Below are 19,323 nucleotides of genomic sequence, written 5' to 3'. Positions count from 1 at the left end.
CAGTGCTCACAAGCCAGAAAACATTCAATCAAATGCCCATTAAGGATTCGGTGGGGCAGCAGGAAGCTGGTTTGCCACTGCCCAACTTAGAGCTCTGCTCCTTTTGACCTCTCTTCCCTTCCCTATCTTTCCATTCTTTCCCTGTACATCTGTAATATCAGTTTATCAGATCATCTGATAAGTCATCAAATGTCTTGGAAGAAACAGAAACTCCAAGAAAGTATTATCAGCATAGAAATTTATTTGAATTCAAAATAATATGGCTTTATTTAGAATAATATAATAATCATCTAAAATAAGTATCATCATCATTGGCTCTGGAACAGGTCTAAAGATGTCATTCTTTTGAAGTCCAAAAATATATAGTAAGAATATACAAGGAAACAAAACACAAAAACAAGTGTGTTGAGCAATGGGAGTTGTAATAAGAGGGACACACACTAAGATACTGTAACTGAGTCCAAACTATAAGGCATGTAGCAACAATCTCGTTTGCCTTATCTACTCACTGGAAAAGAAGTCAGCAACCTCAGTAACGTAAGACTATCACCACTTTGTTAACAGGACAAGCTTCCCAAGGAATGCAGGGAGTAATTCCCTAAACTTCCTTGCTCTAATTTCTCTCCTCACATCAATTTCTTTTCTTTCATTTAAGATGGGTTCATCTTGTTAAAAAATATTTGATTTAATTTGTAAAGTAGAGTAGTAAATAATATTCTGATAGAAGTATTATTCAATGATTTGAATATGCTTAAAAAGATCAATCAGCTGGTTAGTGGCTTACAGAGAAAAAAAATCTGTTAACATATGTTTGCTAAATACACTAAATGAATAAGCAGTTAAAAATGGGTGAAAAATCTAGGATTTACTGTGATCTAGATGATCAAAAGTAGTGTGGTGACCTTTGAGTAAACCCATTTATTTGTGGAGTGAGCTATAAGGAGGCTCCAGGAAAAGAGTTTGGTTTCCAGCAGTGTCCACAGCTGAAGGACAAATTCAGAAAGTCTCCTCTTCACGCAGAAACTGGAACACAGATGAGAAGTCTTTCTTTGAGTAGCCTTTTGCACACATTATCCTGTAGATCTGATGGGCCAGACTGCCCAGAAAGATTGGGCTCTTTGTGTTGGTAGCAGAGTCTTGTGCTAAACCCAGATCCTAAATCAAACAAGACAGAGGAGGGAACATACTGAGACCAATAGTTAAAGCTCACTTTAGAAATGTAGTTCCTAATGTTTTGGTTTCTAAGAAGGAAAAATGAAGTCTGAGAAAGTAAGATACTTACAAGCACTAGAATAAGCTAGATATTTTTATAAGGTTTTCATATAGCAGTGAAACATTACTAGACAGAAATCTTGATTTCTGAGTGTCCCCCTCCATAATCTTCCACTGGAACTATTTGTTTTGTTATGGTTTTGAACAGGATATGGGTAGGATCACACAGGGGGAAATGCTTTATCGTGATGTCTTTTTCAAATTTGTGGAAGCTTGTAAGCTTAGGACAAACCTTATTATTAAAATTACTAAATATCCATTCCATTTCTTATTCACAAATATTGAGAAACTGCTATATGCTGGACATTGTTCAAAGTGGTTACACAGTCATGATAAAATCAAATCACTGTTCTCAGAAATTTATTGTTCAGTGGGGAAGACAGAAAAAAATGAGTAATAAAATTTTAGGCAATAAGTGCTGTGAAGAAAAATAAAGGATGGGAAGGGGTTAGAAAGTGATGACTAGCAAAGAGTGGGATGGTAGGGGAAAGAGTTATGATAGATGAAGTGTTGAGGGAAGACCTCTCTGAGGTGAAGACATTCGAGCCAAGATCTGTATGTTAGGAAGTAGTGTTTTGTTGAGAGCTGGGAGAAGAGAGTTTGAGGCAGATGGAACAGCACAGTAAAGGCCCTAAGATAGGACATGGCCTGGATGTTCAAGAAAAGTAAGAAGGCCAAAGCAGCTAAATCAGAGTAAGCAGATGAGCTAGGGGTGGAAATGAGGCTGGGGATGGGCAAAGGTCTGGATGATGGAAGGTTTTATATGCCATGTAAGGAGTCTGGATTTTATTTTAAGTGAAATGGAATAATCACCTCCACCACAATCCTTTCACATCACGGAGAGCTAAAATTTCATTCTGAGAAAGAGTTTCAGAGACCTTAAGGCTGTTTAAAAATAGACAAAACTTACCATTATAAGCCTATTACATTTAAAGTGTAGCCAATGGATATCCACCACTATAAATGAGATCATGTCTACACTTGGACTTACTAGGGTAAATGGAGGACAATGAAGGTACAAATAATTAAAAAATAATCCCCACCTTTCATTTTGTAAGAGCTGCCAATAAGATATACTTCTTACCATTATCATTCCTCTCATTTCCCTACCAATGGAAAAGTCAACAATCAATGAAACAGAAAGACAAGATGCAAAATGAGAAATATTTCTCCTCTTTGAGGAGCATCTCTGATAACAGACTCTGGTTACCAATAGCACCTACCTGAAGGAGAAAATGATTCAAAGAGAAAATAAAACAATGAATAAAAAATGACTTAAAGCTGTAGCCTCCTAAAAATTTATACTATAGGTGCAAATACTTTGTGTTTGCATACTTTTCACATAATAACACACAGATTTGGAAAATCTACTTAGTCTTAACTTCTTCTAGAGTTTCTACTAAAAAGCAAGTTTAATCATCACCCACATGGTTAACAAGCTACATTATTGCTTAAGCCCAGATAAGCAGACAAACCATTTTTTGTCACATCATTCTGCATTCAGTCTGCAAGATGGCTTTAATTGATTTTAAAATCAAAGAAAATCTACATAGAAAGACTGGATTTCATTTTTAACCTAGCAATATATGGTAACATTGAGAAAGAGACAAAACTATCTAGAGGATAAAGACAAAACGGAAACTAAAAGAGCTTTGGGGGTTACTACCTTAAAGAGCAGCATTCTGAAGAAAGGTTTGTCAATCCTGAAACTGTTAGAAAAAGAGAAGGCATCCTCTGAGGCTTATAATACATAATTTAGAAACAAACAAATATTCCACTTCACTAACCAGAAAAAAATATTTATGAGTTCATTATCTTCAAGTGTCATTCAGGTAAAAATACAAAACAATTACAAAAAGTTTTCAAAAATTAAGGCAGGCCACGGTGGCTCAGTGGCAGAGTTCTCGCCTACCATACTGGAGACCTGGGTTTGATTTCTGGCGCCTGCTCATGTAAAAAAAAAAGTTAAAAAAAAAATTTAATGGGGAACTGAGTTATGATATCTTACAAGGAAACGGGTTTACTGGGAGACTAACGGCCAGAAGAACCGTCATGACTTTCCATGAGTTGTTCCTTGGTGCCCCTCAAAAACAGACTTTTAAGGTAGAGAGTTCAGAAGAATGATCTAGTTTTGTACTGATTATATTCGATTATATACATATATCATATGCTAGAATTTTATGCTGTTAAGACCTAGAAATGTACAGCACTCTACATAGATGTACTGACATCATTCTCCCGTATGTGAGAGATTTAATAGCAGTTGAACAAAATATCAGTTAATAGGTAAAGCTTTGACCTGTCAATGTAGGTCCAACTGCTTTAGTCAATGTGGCATTGAGAGGATTTTTTTAAATCTCTACAAATTTCTCTAATATAAATCTAAACAGCTATAGAGTGTAATTGCTAATAGCTATCTGAGGTGATGAAGTATTTTTAAAGTTCCTTTCTATTCTCATTCTAAGCAGAATTAAGAAGTTTTTCTCTTTATAAAGGAAATGATAACTACATTTCATAGAGGAAATGAGAATAAAAGAGAACAGTGATATCCATACTTTCTAACTTCTGCATTGTCTCCTGCTATTAATTATCTGTTATTATCAAGAAAATAATTTTACAGGAAGGACCGTTAACAATGGCAGGCTCATTCTGGGGAGAGACATGGAGAGAAATGGCTATAGTTAAGGTGAACACACAGTAGTGGGCAGAGAGAACCGAAAGTACCATAACAAAGCCAGGACTACGGCAGAAGGGGGGCTCAACAAATTAATCTCCTTTTGATTAGAAGTCTGCTACTTACTATCACACTTTCCTAACTGTTTTCTGTTTGAGCCAATGGCAGTATTTTAGGAACCAAATAACAAACAGTTTTACCCACTTCATATAGATACATAATGGAAAAGGGGCATTAAGCAAAGTCTCATTCTTCTATGTACCCCAATAAATTAGCCTGCATTTTTTTTTTGTACGCTGTGTGATGGAGGTCACATTTCATTCTTTCTCCATTGGAAAAATTCTGTTATTGCAACATTGTATGTTGAATTTTTGAGGGGTGGGGGTGGAGGGAGGGAAGTGCATGGGCCAGGAATCGAACCTGGGTCTCCCACATGGCACACCCTGCATTCTGAATGAAAACAATACACTTAAGAAGGAAACCGGTTTCCAGCGATAGAGTAAGAAATTAGACTAGGGTTCTGAGGGAATGGGGGGGATAGGAAATGAGAAATTAAGGCTTAAAATGTATAGGGTGCCTATTTGGAATGATGGAAATGTTTTGGTAATAGATAATGGTGATGGCAACACAACATTGTGAATGTAATTAACAGCACTGAAATACCTATCTGGATGTGATTAAAAGAGGAAATGTTAGATTGTATACATGGTAACAGAATACAATTAAAAAAAAATCTATGGAACTACATATACTACACAGTGTACCATAAATTAAATCATGGATTAGATCATTATTAGTACAATTATAAAATTGCACTACCATCAATTGTAACAAATGCTCCACACCAATGTAAGCTGTTAATAATAAGGTGGAATATGGGAATCCTGTCTTTTATGCATGCTTGTTTTGTAAACCTACAATGTCTCTAATAAAGAAAAAAAATGAATTTATTTTTATTAAAAAGTCTGTATGGAGAATATGCAAACCTAAATATAAACTGTAGCTTGACACAAAAAATTAAAAAAAATTTTTTTTAAATGAAACACAAGAGGAAACAAAACTGTGAAATGAGAAATACCGTTACAAACACTATTTCATCTAAGACTTAATACTCAAATACTTAAAGTGTGCTGCTGATCATGTCCCAGAAGCTAGGGTAAAATGATGAACAAGACAGTTGCTGCCAGCCCAGAGTCTGCTGTGGAGGAAGAACTGAACAAGCATTTACAATATGTGCTGGGAGAAGTGCTGGTGGGGGTCAGAGAGGCACAGACTGGGGGAGCAGGGAAAGGCCCTCCAGAGGAAGGGACAGCTAAAGAACAAGTCTGAAAGATGAGCAGGTGTTCGCTAGGTGAAAGCACGGGCAGGTGGTGGTGGTGGGTGGGGACTGGGGCAAGGAAGAATGGTCCAGGCAGAGGGAACAAAAAGCATGAAGGTCTGCAGGTAAGAGAGAACAAGAGGCAGAAACAAATCCCTATGGCTGAAGCAAGAGAATAAATGGGAGGGTAGAAATGAGTCTGGCAGGGCCAGCAAAGCCCTTGTGAGACATGTTGCAGAGATAAACTTTAACATATAGGCAACTGAAAACCATTAGAGAAACTTAACAGGAGAAAAGACAGAATTGGGTTTTTATTTTAGAAAGACCACTCTATGGTTTGAAAATGAACTAGAGAAAATTAGGACAAAAGGCAAGGAGGCTAGGTAAAGGCTGTTGTGATCATCTAAATGAAGCTAGGCTAAGGTACCGGTGATGGAGAAGGAGGGAATTAGATGAATTCAAGGGCTCTCTAAGAAGTAGAATGGACAGACTAACCTGCGAAATGAGGAAGAGTAAGCCAAGTATGGTGTGCAGGTGCATGCATTAATACTTTTGTAATCAGAACAACAACAACAAAGTCAACTAGGGAGAAATCAGCTCTATGCAGAGGTCTGAAAACCTGTTTTCTAAAATTATTTTCTAAATTAGAGATTGCAAGGGACAGAAGGCCAGCAATTTGTTTATCAAATGACTTTATTCACCATAAATCCATATATATTCTTAAAGCAGGAATTTAGATATCTAGTGTCACCTGGGAAAGATCCTTCTTATTTTGTGATGTATACATCCAATGCCAATGCATTAACAATCAAAATCTTACTTCTTCCATTCTAAATATCTGGCAAATAAGTGTAAGTTGATTATGAAGAACAAAATGTTACCTCTAGCTCATATTATTAAAGAACCCAGGCACAAAAGAAAACCCCCGGCCCATTCTTCTCATCCAAAAAGCCAGGAGTAAAAACAAACATTTTTATCTAAGCAAATTTTTACTCATTACCAGTAAATAAATGAATCACTATTCTAGTATAATCTTACCTTCTAGGATAGACACACACTTTGTTAAAGGAAGAGAAAGAGAAAGAAACAAAGAAAAAGACATTAGATCATTAAACATTTCCCCATCCCTCTTGGGTAGTCTTTGTACCTTGGCCATGAGTGTTGTTCCAAATCCACCCTGATAATTATTAGCCGAGGGAACGCCATCCATCACCCCAGGCACAGGATTGTAAGTGTCACTTGACCAACACCGTCCTGAGCTCATATTTAGGATTTTAGCCAATAGTTTTGGGTCAAGCCCTAGCCTGTCAAAGGTCAAAGAAAAGAAGTGTTAAATGTCAAAATGTGCAAGTCATGCATGACTTATTTACGTAAGAGGATGCTCCATCTTGTCTCTCCATTTATTATATGTCTTCAAAGATCAAAGCAGATTGATATGAGTGGGGAATTCAATCCTAAATTATAGGGTATTAAAAGCAACTGATTAAACAATATCATTTCTGAGCCAGGACATTTTACACTTAGGGAAAACCTTCTGCACTATCCTTTTCATAAGAAATAATACATGATTGTATAAAACTGTTGTTAGTTTACCATCCTTATGGGTTTTCTAGTCTTTTAAACATTATTACATTTATGTGTCACACAAGAACCTTCAACCAATATGATAACTTAAATTCTACGTTGTTTATTCACAAATGACATATTTCAAAAAGAAATATTGACAGATAAATGATGCACCATGGGAGTCCGTGTGGGTGCATTTATATGTATGTTTATTCCTTTAGCTTTTATGAGAACAAATGCAAGCTATGAGCCATGAGCAGTAAAAAGAGCTTAAGGGAAGTTGTCATTATAAGAGAAGACATTTCATGCTGCAAACTTTTCCTTATTTATTAAATCTTCATTAGACAATCTTGCTTAGGAAGCAAGTCTGCACAGAGTTGTGACATATGCTATCTATTCAGAGACATGCATTATAGTTCTGGGTCAACTGCTGATAAGGTTACTGATCCTGATAAAACAAAGCTTGCCCAAGCGGAAACATCATTTGTTCTATCACTGAGCTGATGGTGTAAATGGCTGTTCAATATGGACCCTAAAAATAAAAAAAGATTCAAAATGCTGTATTACTTTGATTCTAAATATTTAACGCAGTTTGGAAAACACAGTTTTGCTATGTATCACAGAATCAAGTCTCAAATAAAACTCTATACCCAGCAGTTTATTGGTTTCTTTCAAGCAAAGAGCCACTGTAAAACAATAGTCATAAAAGTATTCTGCTTTTTCTTAAAACCAACCTCACCTGGGGGAAAAAAAAGGACAGGAAAGAGATACTTACGTAAATGTTAAACAAATTGTTTGTTTTGGGCCTGCTTAAGTTCTTGTTTACTTTGTGTGTTCAAAATATATGTCTGTTTATTCCAAAATCTGAATATTTATCATGTCCAATGAAACATGTTTCCAATGCTAGCATAGGGGACTAGAGCTAACAGCCATGATATATGGTGGACTTACTGCAATATAACCATTATATAATCAGATTTTTAAGGGGTAACTGTATAGCATGCCACGTATCTGAATTTGTATGATGGGCCATGTTACACTGAAGTTTCTTTACTACGGATTACAGCAGATATAGATGACTCCATCTAAATCAGCTATCATACATTCTGTTCAATTGTAGATTGCCAGAAAGAAACCCAAATTTATCCATTCTTTTTTTTTTTAAATTACATGGGCAGGTGCCGGGAATCGAACCTGGGTCCTCGGACATAGCAGGCAAGCATTCTTACCTGCTGAGCCACAGTGACCCGCCTGAAATTTATCCATTCTTTTACAGAGATCTAAAAGTTTGTTACATGTGTAGTTTGCTGCCGCTGTTTTCTTTTTCCTTTTAAAAAAATTAGGCTATCAGTAGACTGTTAAAAGCATATGACTCAGGAAAAGTTAAAGCCTATGCACCCAGGAAATAATTGTGAAAGTTAATTTGCTTAACTGCAAATAAATTCTCTGAGCAAAAATGTTCAAAAATGTGCATTTTTAATGGGGGAATATTTTTATTCCATAAACAGGGAATATTTTTAAAGACACCAAAAACTGTTTTCTATTTGAAATACAATTCAGGGGCTTCCTAATTTAGATTTACTTTGTAAATGGCTCTTATTTAAAGATGCAGAGTTACTCCCTTTTTTATAATCTGCCAGGTTATACTCAGCAGTGCCTTTCAACAGTCTTTACTGCCAAGGAAATTCATACTCTGTAACTCCAAAACGGTGAGTGAACAAAGTTTATTATCCCAACTTTGTAAAACCCTAAATTTTTCTTGAATGTTCAAGGAAAAAAAATGGTACTGATTTATGGAAACCCTCTTTGGTGGGCACATTACCATTTAGAAGCATCCTGAGGGGCACACAAAAAATCAGGTGGCAGTTGTTAAGCGTTTACTTTTCAAATCCGGTGCTCTTCCCCACTGTGTCAATTCCCTTTAGGAGATGGCTACTCCCTCCCTATCCCTCCCTATCCCTTCCTACTCCCCCCACTCCCCCACACCATTAAAAAGAGCAAGTTAGAAGTGTTTTGCATTTCATCTTTCTGAGGATTCTTTCACTGGCGCATATATAACTGACAGTTAAAATTAGGCATGATATTAAAATCAGTTACTGAAGTCCTCTGTCTTCACTGTGCCTAAAGCTTGTAATGGTCTGAAACTAGCTAGAATACACTGTAATTGTCATTCAGAGAGTCTATCCTAGAACGTCATGCTTCACTGGAGAAGACTGAGTTTCCATTTGAAATCAACAAATTAATCCAAGACAGGTATCTGAAAGGGCAAGTTTAATAGGAAGCAGCTACTGGGCTCTCAACCATGATAAAATGTTATTGCTGTTTCCCTGTAAATTGGCTGGGAACATATGATACTTTCTGCATAAGAGCCCCATTGCTGTTCAGGAGATATACAGCTCAAGCCATCAAAAGAATGACAGTCTGTCAGTCCCCATAATAACTTGCCACTGGACGTGGTTGAGAGTATGTGCATGCATGCATGTGGCCTTACAATTGCTGGAATGTTCTCTGAAATAAACAGAGAATGAATTCATTGCTTTGACCGCATATATAATCCAATTCAAATAAACGTCACTGTGTCAGATATACTCACCTTTAAAATACAAGAATTTTAATGAATTTTTGCGAAAAGTAAAGATGAGGCACAAACAGTAAAAAATTAAAAAAGAATCCAAACATTTGCCTTCACTGTAACCAAAGCTTAAAAGGCCAAAAAAGTTTGTTCACTTTTATATTCTCTATGAATATTATACTGTCTAACTTTACATAAACACAAAGTGAACTATGTCACTAAACTGGAATGTATTTATCACAGGAACAGATCTAGAAATAAAACATCTCAGACCTTGTCAATATGAATCATCCATTCACTTATTCAACCAATATCTAGTAAGATCTGCTATGTACAGTTGCTGTGCTTAGAGCTAAGGAGACGATAAAAAAGCTAAGAGGCTGTGCCTGCCCTCTGTGAATGGGCGAGTTAAGACTTGGACCTAGATGACACTTATCTGAGGCAGGATATGTGACAGATTTTATTCCTTCCCTACCTCCTCTCTTCATTCATTATAAATCTTCACTGAGTGCCTGTTATTTTCCAGGTGTGTTCTTAAGATACAACAGTGAGCAGTCAAAGCCATTCCCCTGCATGTATCTTGCATTCTAGTCGTGAAGATAGGTACAAACCAAACAAATACATATATAATGCCAGAGAGTGAGAAGTGTTGTGCTGAAAAAACATTAAAATACAGTTCAATTCAAATACCACCTCCACTATGACAACATTAATAGCTTGCACATAATTGAGTACAGACTATGTGCCAGGAACTGTTTTAAAAAGATTTACATAGATTAATTCATCTTTATAACAACCCAATGGATAGATACTACTATAGATGAGACAATGGTATGGGGAGAGGTTAAATTACTTGCCTCAGGTCACAAAGTTTAAGTGTATTGCAGAGCTGGGATTCAGACCTAGGCAACCCTAACCCTTAATCTAATCCCACACCCAATCATCCTGAGTCTCTCTGTGGGTGATGAATTTACCAATATGATGGCATTTTATCAGTTTACTAGGAAATCTGGTTAAACTTATTCTATCCCTTTTGCCATGTGTTACATTTATTAGGGTATACAACTAAGAGCCTTCAGTTGTTCACCTAAATGAAAAAGGAACATCTTCTAATAGCAGTATACAAGAAATTTATAATTATGCTTTTGGGAAAGTTCTCATCTTGAACAGCCTTCCAGCAGTTTTAAGATTCTTTTGGTGAGAAAAGATAATATGGTTTTCCTGGAGAGGTTATGCAATGCAACTAACTTGATAATACCACATGTATATCTATATGTGTGCATGTATATGTGTGTGTGTATATATATGTGTATGTGTGTATATGTGTGTGTATATATATTTAAATCAATTTCTGGTAGAGCAAAATATAAAAACAAAAAAACAAAACTCACATTACCAATGTTGTTCTGTGTGATGTACAGGAACAAAACATTCCTAATGGAAGAGGGGCACTTTCAGTGTCATGAAGCTATGCTTCTGAGCCCTAAGTAAGAATCCAATTAGAAACCAGAAAGGACTAATCAAAAAAGAATACCAAATAATGTTTGTATATTACAATATTTTTCAATCTTTATTTTTAAACAGCATTTCAAAATTTCACTAATATCCTCAAATATTCATTGTAAAAGAGCAAATGAGACAACAGAGGCAATAAGAATTTTAAACTGTAAGATTTTATTCTTCTATTTTAGAAAATGGAAAACAGTATTCCAGGAAAAACACTGACTTATGGGACTGAAATTAATCAGAAATGATCACTTCATAGGAATAGGTGACTCAATTTGTAAATGTTGACATTAATGCTCTAAAAAATTTTCACTTCAGAGTGAACAGAATATAAATGTGGCTGAACCACTTTGATGCTGTACTACTTTGCGGGAATTTACTACTTGGGAATTTATGCTTGCTGATGCCAATTTTCTCTTTCACCTTGCAAAGCTCAATAAATCGTGGCCACACTCTATACTCTATTAGAGAACAATCCTGTCATTTTAAACCACATCTGTAAACCATGGAGAAAAGACAATAGCAGATGCTCTCATTTTTAGGGCTTTCTAACCACTGAGAATCTTTGTAAGAAAAGATGATAAAATCCTAATGTTATGAAATTAAGCAATTCATTATACAATCCAAATCACTAGAAACTTATAAATTATTTTAACAGTTAAGTAAAACTAGTACGTTTCTGCCTTGTTTTCAAACATTATATATATATGCTCAGTAACAGTAAAGAATGCAGTTTGAAAAAATTAAGCATTTAAAAGTTTCATATTTCTAAATACTGTTTTTATCATAGTGCATTCAAGGCCAATGGTAAGGGAAACTGTATTTATTGCTTCTGCTTTTAATGTTTCTATTTGCAATTTTATCCTTGAAAATGAAATATGAAATAGTAAACCCACCATAGTAGCCAGTGGTTTTCAATTCAACGTATCCATTGTATTCAGTCGGTTTTCCTACCAGTCTTTATTAGCTGGTGTTGGGAGTTAGAACTTCCACAAACATGTGCCCTACACAAAGCTTCATTTTAGAATGGTAAATGATCATTTAGTAATAATTTTGATAGGAAAATTACTCAAGGAATGCCAGCAGATACACCACCATGCTAAAGAACACCCTGGTCCAGGATGCTCAAGGTAAGGAAGAGAATATAAAATGAACTGGCAACGATGAGGGCGGAAATTTGCTATAGTATAACCTAAATTCATCCAGATTTTTACTTTTTATGATTATTCATTTATATATAGAAAAATGAAAATAAAATTCTAAAGCTGCATATGCACACAAATCTCTAATTCTATTGTCAACACCAATTAATTTTGTATGCAATTTTGGTTCCAAAAATGTATATTTTCCTCTTTCATGAAATTAGTCTAGAGGATAAAAGCGAAAATAAACTGCTAGTGACCAATTTTTCAGTTATGATCATTGACCCATAGCCTAAAACTTACCACAATACAGAAATACCACTCTGAACAACTTCCTACACACTACCAGTTTTATTAAGGCTTTGTATAGATATGCCTTACCATATTATAGACATTCAATTTTAAAATGTAAATGGTACAGGATATTGATAAACCAATTAGCGCTGATGCAAAGCAAATTCCTCTTTTATCTCAATTACAACATGACAACTTAATAGGTCAAGATAGTTTAACATCTGAGACAAGGGCAATTCAATAAAACAACAGCATCTTGATAAGGTAATTAAGAGGAAATGTGAATCCATTACTGTGTTTTCAAAACTATCTCAAGCACTGGCTTTTTAAAATTACTTTTATCAAATGCTGTGATATGAACCACTACTCCAATTTGTGATATATTTGGTTTTCAGTAAGCAGTTTTGGGGAGTTTGAGGAAAACACCTGAATAAAGCATTTTGCTCATTAAGCATTTTCTAAAGTAAGAAATATATATTTATTATATTCATAAAATACAAAACATTCAAAAAATGAATTAGGTGATTAATCATATGTAGCATTCCTAACCCAAAAGATTAAAGGTTACAGTTAAGATATTAACCTTAAGCATTCTAAACGATTATCATCTTTGTGAAAAACAGAATTCCTCAGTTTAAGCAAAGTATGAATGTCATTTTATTTCAACAGAAAGATAAATCCTTAATACAAAGTAACTAAACTACACACAAGTTAAAATGAAAGAGTTATGCCTATGAATTGCAGCTCTATGAATACCTCTAGTTTATCCTGAGAAAGAACAACCAAGAGACCCTTTAGTATAGATTTTGGGGACTACATTAAAATAGGCACATGAAACCAGTCACATGGTAGCATAATACTTGAATTCAGTATACATTAAAACCACGTTCTATACAAATTTGTCCCTACACTGCCAAAGTATGTTTAAATTTTATAGTAAAAGTATATCTTGCATTTCAACATAATAGAAGAAATAGGGCCCCTGTATAAAAAGGATAATGTAACTTCAAATGCACAGTGCAATGCACTTTATGGCTTTGGCAAAGAATATTCATGCTCTCCAGGGTCCTATTGCTCGTCAAATAAGAAAAGTCTATTAAAGTTCAATAATGAAGTATTTTCTAAATGTTCCTGGATCAACTCATTTATCCCTCATGAACATCATTTTTTCAACATCAGAAAATCAAACAGGAAAGCCCATAAAAATTGTTAGTGTATAAAAACGTACTACTCAACAAACCTGATGCCAAGATTCATAGCTTCAGCAGTTCCAATCATACTAATAGCTAAGAGCATGTTGTTGCAGATCTTTGCAGCCTGAAAAATAAATTGAGTACATAGTAAATATCTTTATTTTCAAGTTGTAATTCAAAGTTTTTCTACATCCAGTTCCACAGGCATCTTTCTAAAAGCCAGAGCATTCAACCGTTTCTTCTCTCCAATGGGGAAGGAATGGTATTGCAGCATGCCTCCCTCTGAACCTAACATGTTCTCACAGAGTAGACTGCGGGAGGGGGTAGGTTCTCTTGCAATAGTTAATAAACCCTTACTGGTGGCCAGGTTCTCACTATGGCCTCAGTAATTACTGGGCACAGTGATCTATGTGGCATCACTGCTCTTTTAGGGATGGGCCTATGGTTTAATTGGGAAATGGGAATAATATACTGAATGAAAAGGCAACAAGCAAATATGATCAAGTGGCAAACTGTATGGTAAAGGCTAAAAGATAGAGCAATGGTGTTTTTAGAGGAGTTGGAACCCAAACTCATCTCTCAGAAAGGCAGGCAGGATTTAAATAGGCAAGAGAAAAAAAGGAGATCAGGGAAAAAAGTAAATAGATGAGGGAATGAATGCATAAGCGTCCAGTATATTCCTGGGAATAGTAAGAAAATTGATTTATGTGCACATGTTTTATGAAATGGTGAGAAATTTGATAGTTAAAATTTGACATAGTAGAAAATAGGAATTGGTTTAAAGTTTTTAAATGGGGAAGTGCTATGATAATTCAAGCATCCCGATGGAGATGGTTTGGGTTACCGTGTTAGGCAGAATGGTAAAACAACTGGCATTAGGCCTCTGAGCAATAAATTGGTGGTGAGATGATAAGAGAAATATTGAACTAGGTAGTGTGTGGAATGGATAAGATAGTCAACAATGAAAGTCACTGAAACAAAAATCAATATGGGTTTGGATATTGACTGGACAAGGGAGTAGAGAAAATAAATGTCATTTAAGATAATACTAAAGTCTCGAGTGAGATAAAGTGACCAGGACAAATCATTGAGAGAAGGAGCAAGTGAGAGAGAGTGTGTGCATGTGTGTGTTTGTGTATGTTCGATGGGGGGAGGAGGGGGGACAATAAGTTTGATTTCAGACATACTTAACATGTTCAATATCGTCAATCACCACTATCTGATTAGAGAATTGACATCACATATTTCTAAATGAAAATTATTTGGTTTTCAAAAAAAAATATTAAAATGCATAGGTTACTTCTACCTGACTGTACTAAAATAGAACTATAGCCAGTAATTTCAAAATTCAAGTGGAAGATAATGATAAGTAAAGTAACTTGAGCACTTAGAACGGAAGCAGTTAAGTATGATTTCAGTGGTCACTTGTATGACATCAAAATCCTACTGATGGAATTTCTGATATATTTTTTCTTAGCTAATTAAATTGGCTGTCATCTGCTTAAGCCTACCAGAAGTGACAGAAATACTAACTTATCTCAAATTAATTTAAGAATATCTGAACAAAGAATTCACAGATCGACTAGAGTAAAGAGGAACAGGAACATGGTGAGGAAAGAGAAATAAACATTAGTGGATTTTACATCATCGAGTCAGCGTCACTAACATGAAAATATTACCTGCCCAGTTCCAACACCTCCACAATATAGCACATTGGAGCCCATGCACCCCAGCAACTGCTGGGCAGCAGCAAATTCTTCTTCGATTCCTCCCACCATAAAAGTGAGGTTCCCAGATCGAGCAGCTCCCACACCTGAATTGTTCGGGGTAAGGGATAGAAAAAAAGAGATACATTTCTTAAAATGTTTAAATAGATAGAAAGTAAAATTAAAGAAAAGTCAAAAGCCAAATGAAAACAACTTGCCACCAAATTGTATTTACGTCAGGCATATGCAAGATACTCTGAATCTCTATAGGAATATTGCCGTAATCAAGTAACAAGCAAGTTAATCACAAACTGAAAGGAGCATACAGATTCAGTCACACTTCATTTTCAATTCATCCTATATATTTTGACACAATCATGACATGATAGATGTGAATTTGAAATGTGAACTTTATTCCTATGCATCTCTAATTCTCCTAAGAAACATATGCAAAGGTTTATCTTGCCCTGACCAGCACAGGGGCAGCCAGAGAGGTCTGCTGCCTCAGTTTGGATTTGGGGTTTTTGGCTCATTCATTGGCTCTCTACATACCATCTACAGACGACTTCTACATAAAGAGATCTAGCTCTTTGTTCCATAAACAAGTGGGTATGTCAGATGGCAAATTTTTTTTTAAGGTAAAGTAAACTGCTGTTTACTTGATTGATTATTCGGAGGTGCCCATGTCAATATCATTTGATTCTTCTTTTCCTTCCTGCTATATACTTTTTGGGCAATTCCTCCTTAGTAATAAGAGCAGGAAGAATAAATTCTTCAACATTGGTTTGGATATTTCTTAGCAGCTTTTAACAACAGTTTGGGGCATGTTTAGTGATTGAAAGATTGAGAAACCACTTCTAAACATGGCCTAGACTTGTCTTAAGGGGAGAGGGGTTCTTTTTAACTATGAAATAAAATCAAGAGTATTATTGTTCATAATATTGAGAGCAATTTTAATATATAATTTTCAAATTAGGTTTTGTTGTTCAAAATCAGAAAAGTATGTGCAAGAGCTTTATTAGTACAATTTTTGTCCTTACAACTTATTTTACAGTACAGCTAGGAATAAAGACACCATAATTGTCTGTACTATGTATCAAACCTGGCCATTAGAATAGACAGCTGCAAGTAATGGCCTACTTTTGAATTTAATTTATTCAACGAAGTACACAATTTTTACACATGAAAAGCCTAAGTGAGGAGATCCATATTTCATTCAAATTGTGAATATTTTGCTATTGCCAAATCAAGTAGCCTTTCTATTTTACAGTTCATCCTATTTTTAACCAATTATTAAACTCAAAAGAAGTCAGCATTATGAGAACCAAACAATCTTGGAAGAGTGTCCACATGTTATGAAAGCTTGATATGCTCCCACATATGGTTAAATTATATTCTCTTATAATATCTTCAGACACTTTAGAACTGATTATGTACAAAAACCCAATTATAACAAATGCTTTTAATTAGTCAATCTATGTCCAAGTTTAAATGACTGTCATTTTGTTAGGTCTAATTTACTTTACCAAGATGGTGAATCATTAGTGTTCTACAATTATTTTGCCCAATTTCTACAGTTGTTTATATTCAAATCACAACAAGCACCCTTATTCTTAATCCTGCTGATCTGACCTAGAGAAATTAAGCAGACAATTTAAGTCAAAGCTTACAAACAAATCCAGCACTATCCATCATAGGTCAACAGCTTTGTATCTAGATTACAGACTGCTAAATAGCTTCAGAGAGTCATTTATTAAAGGAAAATTAATGCTGACAATGGTTCTCAGCTGGTTAGTCTTTTGACAGGTGCACTTTCTCACTTGTTCTAACACATATATCAAAAAGAAGAAATAAGTTACTTAAGCAAGAAAAGATCACAAAAGAAAAGAATAATTCATCTCTTAATTCAGATATCTGTGGTATTTCTTTCTTTCCTCCCTTTTATGTGATGGTGTAATTAATTTCCAACCTTATCATAACCTGCATGCCAAGTAAGGGTCTGACCACACTAAGTAATTCTGACATTTTGGCACTCCTTGGGACCTAAATCCTACCATGTAATTCCTCTAACTATATTATACTATCTAGCCTAGTCCCATTTCCAAGGCAGAATTCAGACCTAAGTCATCCTAAAATAAATGTACCATTTTGAACTTGAAAAAAAAGCTGGAACTCTAGTTCAATTCTTGGTGCCTGCCCATGAAAAAAAAAAAAGCTGCAACTCTAAAGTTGTGTTAAGAAGATACTGTATACATCTTGACGTCTACTAATAAGTGATAAATTTATTACATCAAAATGCCACTTTAATTAAAATTTACTTCCCCAAATAGGAAGACATGGAATGCACATTCAGGCATCTGCTAGAATATTAGAAGTATTTCTTTCACTTTATATTTTAACATTTGTCTACATGAAACTAAAATATAACCTGTGTTAAGTTCTATTATAGCTTTGATCACACCTTATTAAAAATTTTTGATTTTATAACTTGATTTGTCCATTAACTATAAGCTCCAAAAAGGGTATACTGGAGTCTTGTTTATATCAATATCCCCGGTATCTATCAAATTGCATGACACAGTCCATATATTGTCATTAAATATATTAATGAACATGGTAGAAAAAATAAAGGATCTGGAGACAGATTTTCTGGTTTGGGGGATGTGCCACTTGCTAATTGTGCAGTTATAAATAAATTACTTAACTTTTCTGAGTCTCAGTGTATATAATGAGAACAGCATTAAAAACTACTTCACAGAATGGCTGTGAATAAGTGAACATAGGCTATAAAATATAAAATGCTTGTTAAATGTAAGTACTCACTACTTTATTTGTGGGTTTGTGAAGTGGGAGTTCAGTCTTTACCCAAATAATGCCTTGGGTCCTCTCCAGGTGGGCTCTCTAAACTACTGTCTTCTCTAGGATAATTTTACCCTCTCTGAATTTAACAGCCAGTTTGGGTTGAATCTATAAATGACAGAAGTAGGCTGGCTCAGGTTAAAAAGTACTAAAGTGGTCTGTGACCAGTGATGTGAAGATTACAGAGAAGACCTCAGATAAAATGTCTCAGTGGTAGCTTGGTGCACGCTATAGAGACAAGAAATCTAGATTTATTTTATTTATTTAACAAAGTTAACTGAGTGCTTACTAAGTATTGGCCATGTGGTAAGCCCTGGAGTGAAAGATGAATAATACATGTCCCTGCCCCTATGAAGTTAGAGACTTGTGATAAAGCCACTTCTCACCCTGTCCATCATTACTAACCAAGTCTGAGCCACCATCATTTCTCACCTAGATTACTGAAATAGTCTCCTACATGATATCCCTTCTTCAGTTCTTGCCTTCGTAGTCTATTCTCCATCCAGCAGCCAGGTAAATCCTTTTAAAGCATAAATCCAGTTCATGTTTCTTCCCTACTCTCAACTCTCCAATGGTTTTCCATCACTCTCTATAAAATTCCTATGTGATGTGGCCATTGGCTACCTCTCCTACCTCATTTCCTATCATTCTCTCCATTATTCATAGCTCTCCAGCCACCCTTGACTTTTTTTTGGGGGGGGGGTGGCATGGGCAGGCACTGGGAATCGAACCCAGGTCTTCAACATAGCAGGCAAGAACTCTGCCACTGTGCCACCATTGCCCGTCCAACCCTTGCCATTTTGCTATTAGTGAAACAGTCAAGCATATTCCCAGCTTAAAGCCCTGCCCTTGCTGTTCGTTTTGCCTGCAATGTTCTTCCTTTAGATAATCACAATATGTTTCCTTCAGTGCATTCAGGTTTCCGCTAAAAATGTACCTTTTCAGAGAGGACTTCCCTAACCACTCAATATAACAATCTAAAATACTATGCCATCACTCTCTGTCCCCTTTTCTTGCTCTTATTTTTATTGAGAGAATTTAACACCTTTTTTTCAAACAGCTCTATTTGTTGCTTGTCTATATGCCCCATAAGAAAGTTAGTTCCATGAAGGCAATGACTTTGTTGGTTCATTCACCCAATACCCTCAGAATCATTACAGTATCTGCTCCATGAAAGAGAGAGAGGGAGGCAATAAGAAAGGGAAGGGCAAGGAAATGAAT

At 35.5% G+C, this 19,323-nt stretch overlaps 1 protein-coding gene across 8 annotated transcripts in view; it reads right to left on the bottom strand.

The window, feature by feature from the left end:
• Positions 1 to 221: 221 nt before the first annotated feature.
• Positions 222 to 19,323, bottom strand: part of HIBADH (3-hydroxyisobutyrate dehydrogenase) — a 225,526-nt gene continuing 206,424 nt past the window's right edge. For 7 of the 8 annotated variants that reach the window (XM_077121036.1, XM_077121054.1, XM_077121027.1 and 4 more), the window contains 4 exons: positions 15,217 to 15,350; positions 13,585 to 13,661; positions 6,412 to 6,568; positions 222 to 1,155 (listed from right to left, as the gene is read on the bottom strand). In XM_077121036.1, the coding sequence (XP_076977151.1) occupies positions 997 to 1,155; positions 6,412 to 6,568; positions 13,585 to 13,661; positions 15,217 to 15,350 (527 nt within the window). In that variant the 3' untranslated portion in view covers positions 222 to 996. Of the gene's footprint in view, positions 1,156 to 2,870; positions 2,982 to 6,411; positions 6,569 to 13,584; positions 13,662 to 15,216; positions 15,351 to 19,323 lie in introns of those variants that run through there. The other variant, XM_077121045.1, reaches the window with a different exon arrangement.

The sequence above is a fragment of the Tamandua tetradactyla genome, chromosome 1 (genome assembly GCF_023851605.1).
Source record: "Tamandua tetradactyla isolate mTamTet1 chromosome 1, mTamTet1.pri, whole genome shotgun sequence".
NCBI classification, from domain to species: domain Eukaryota; kingdom Metazoa; phylum Chordata; class Mammalia; order Pilosa; family Myrmecophagidae; genus Tamandua; species Tamandua tetradactyla.
Note: the sequence above shows the minus strand (reverse complement) of the source record. Positions and strands in the feature narration are given on the sequence as shown.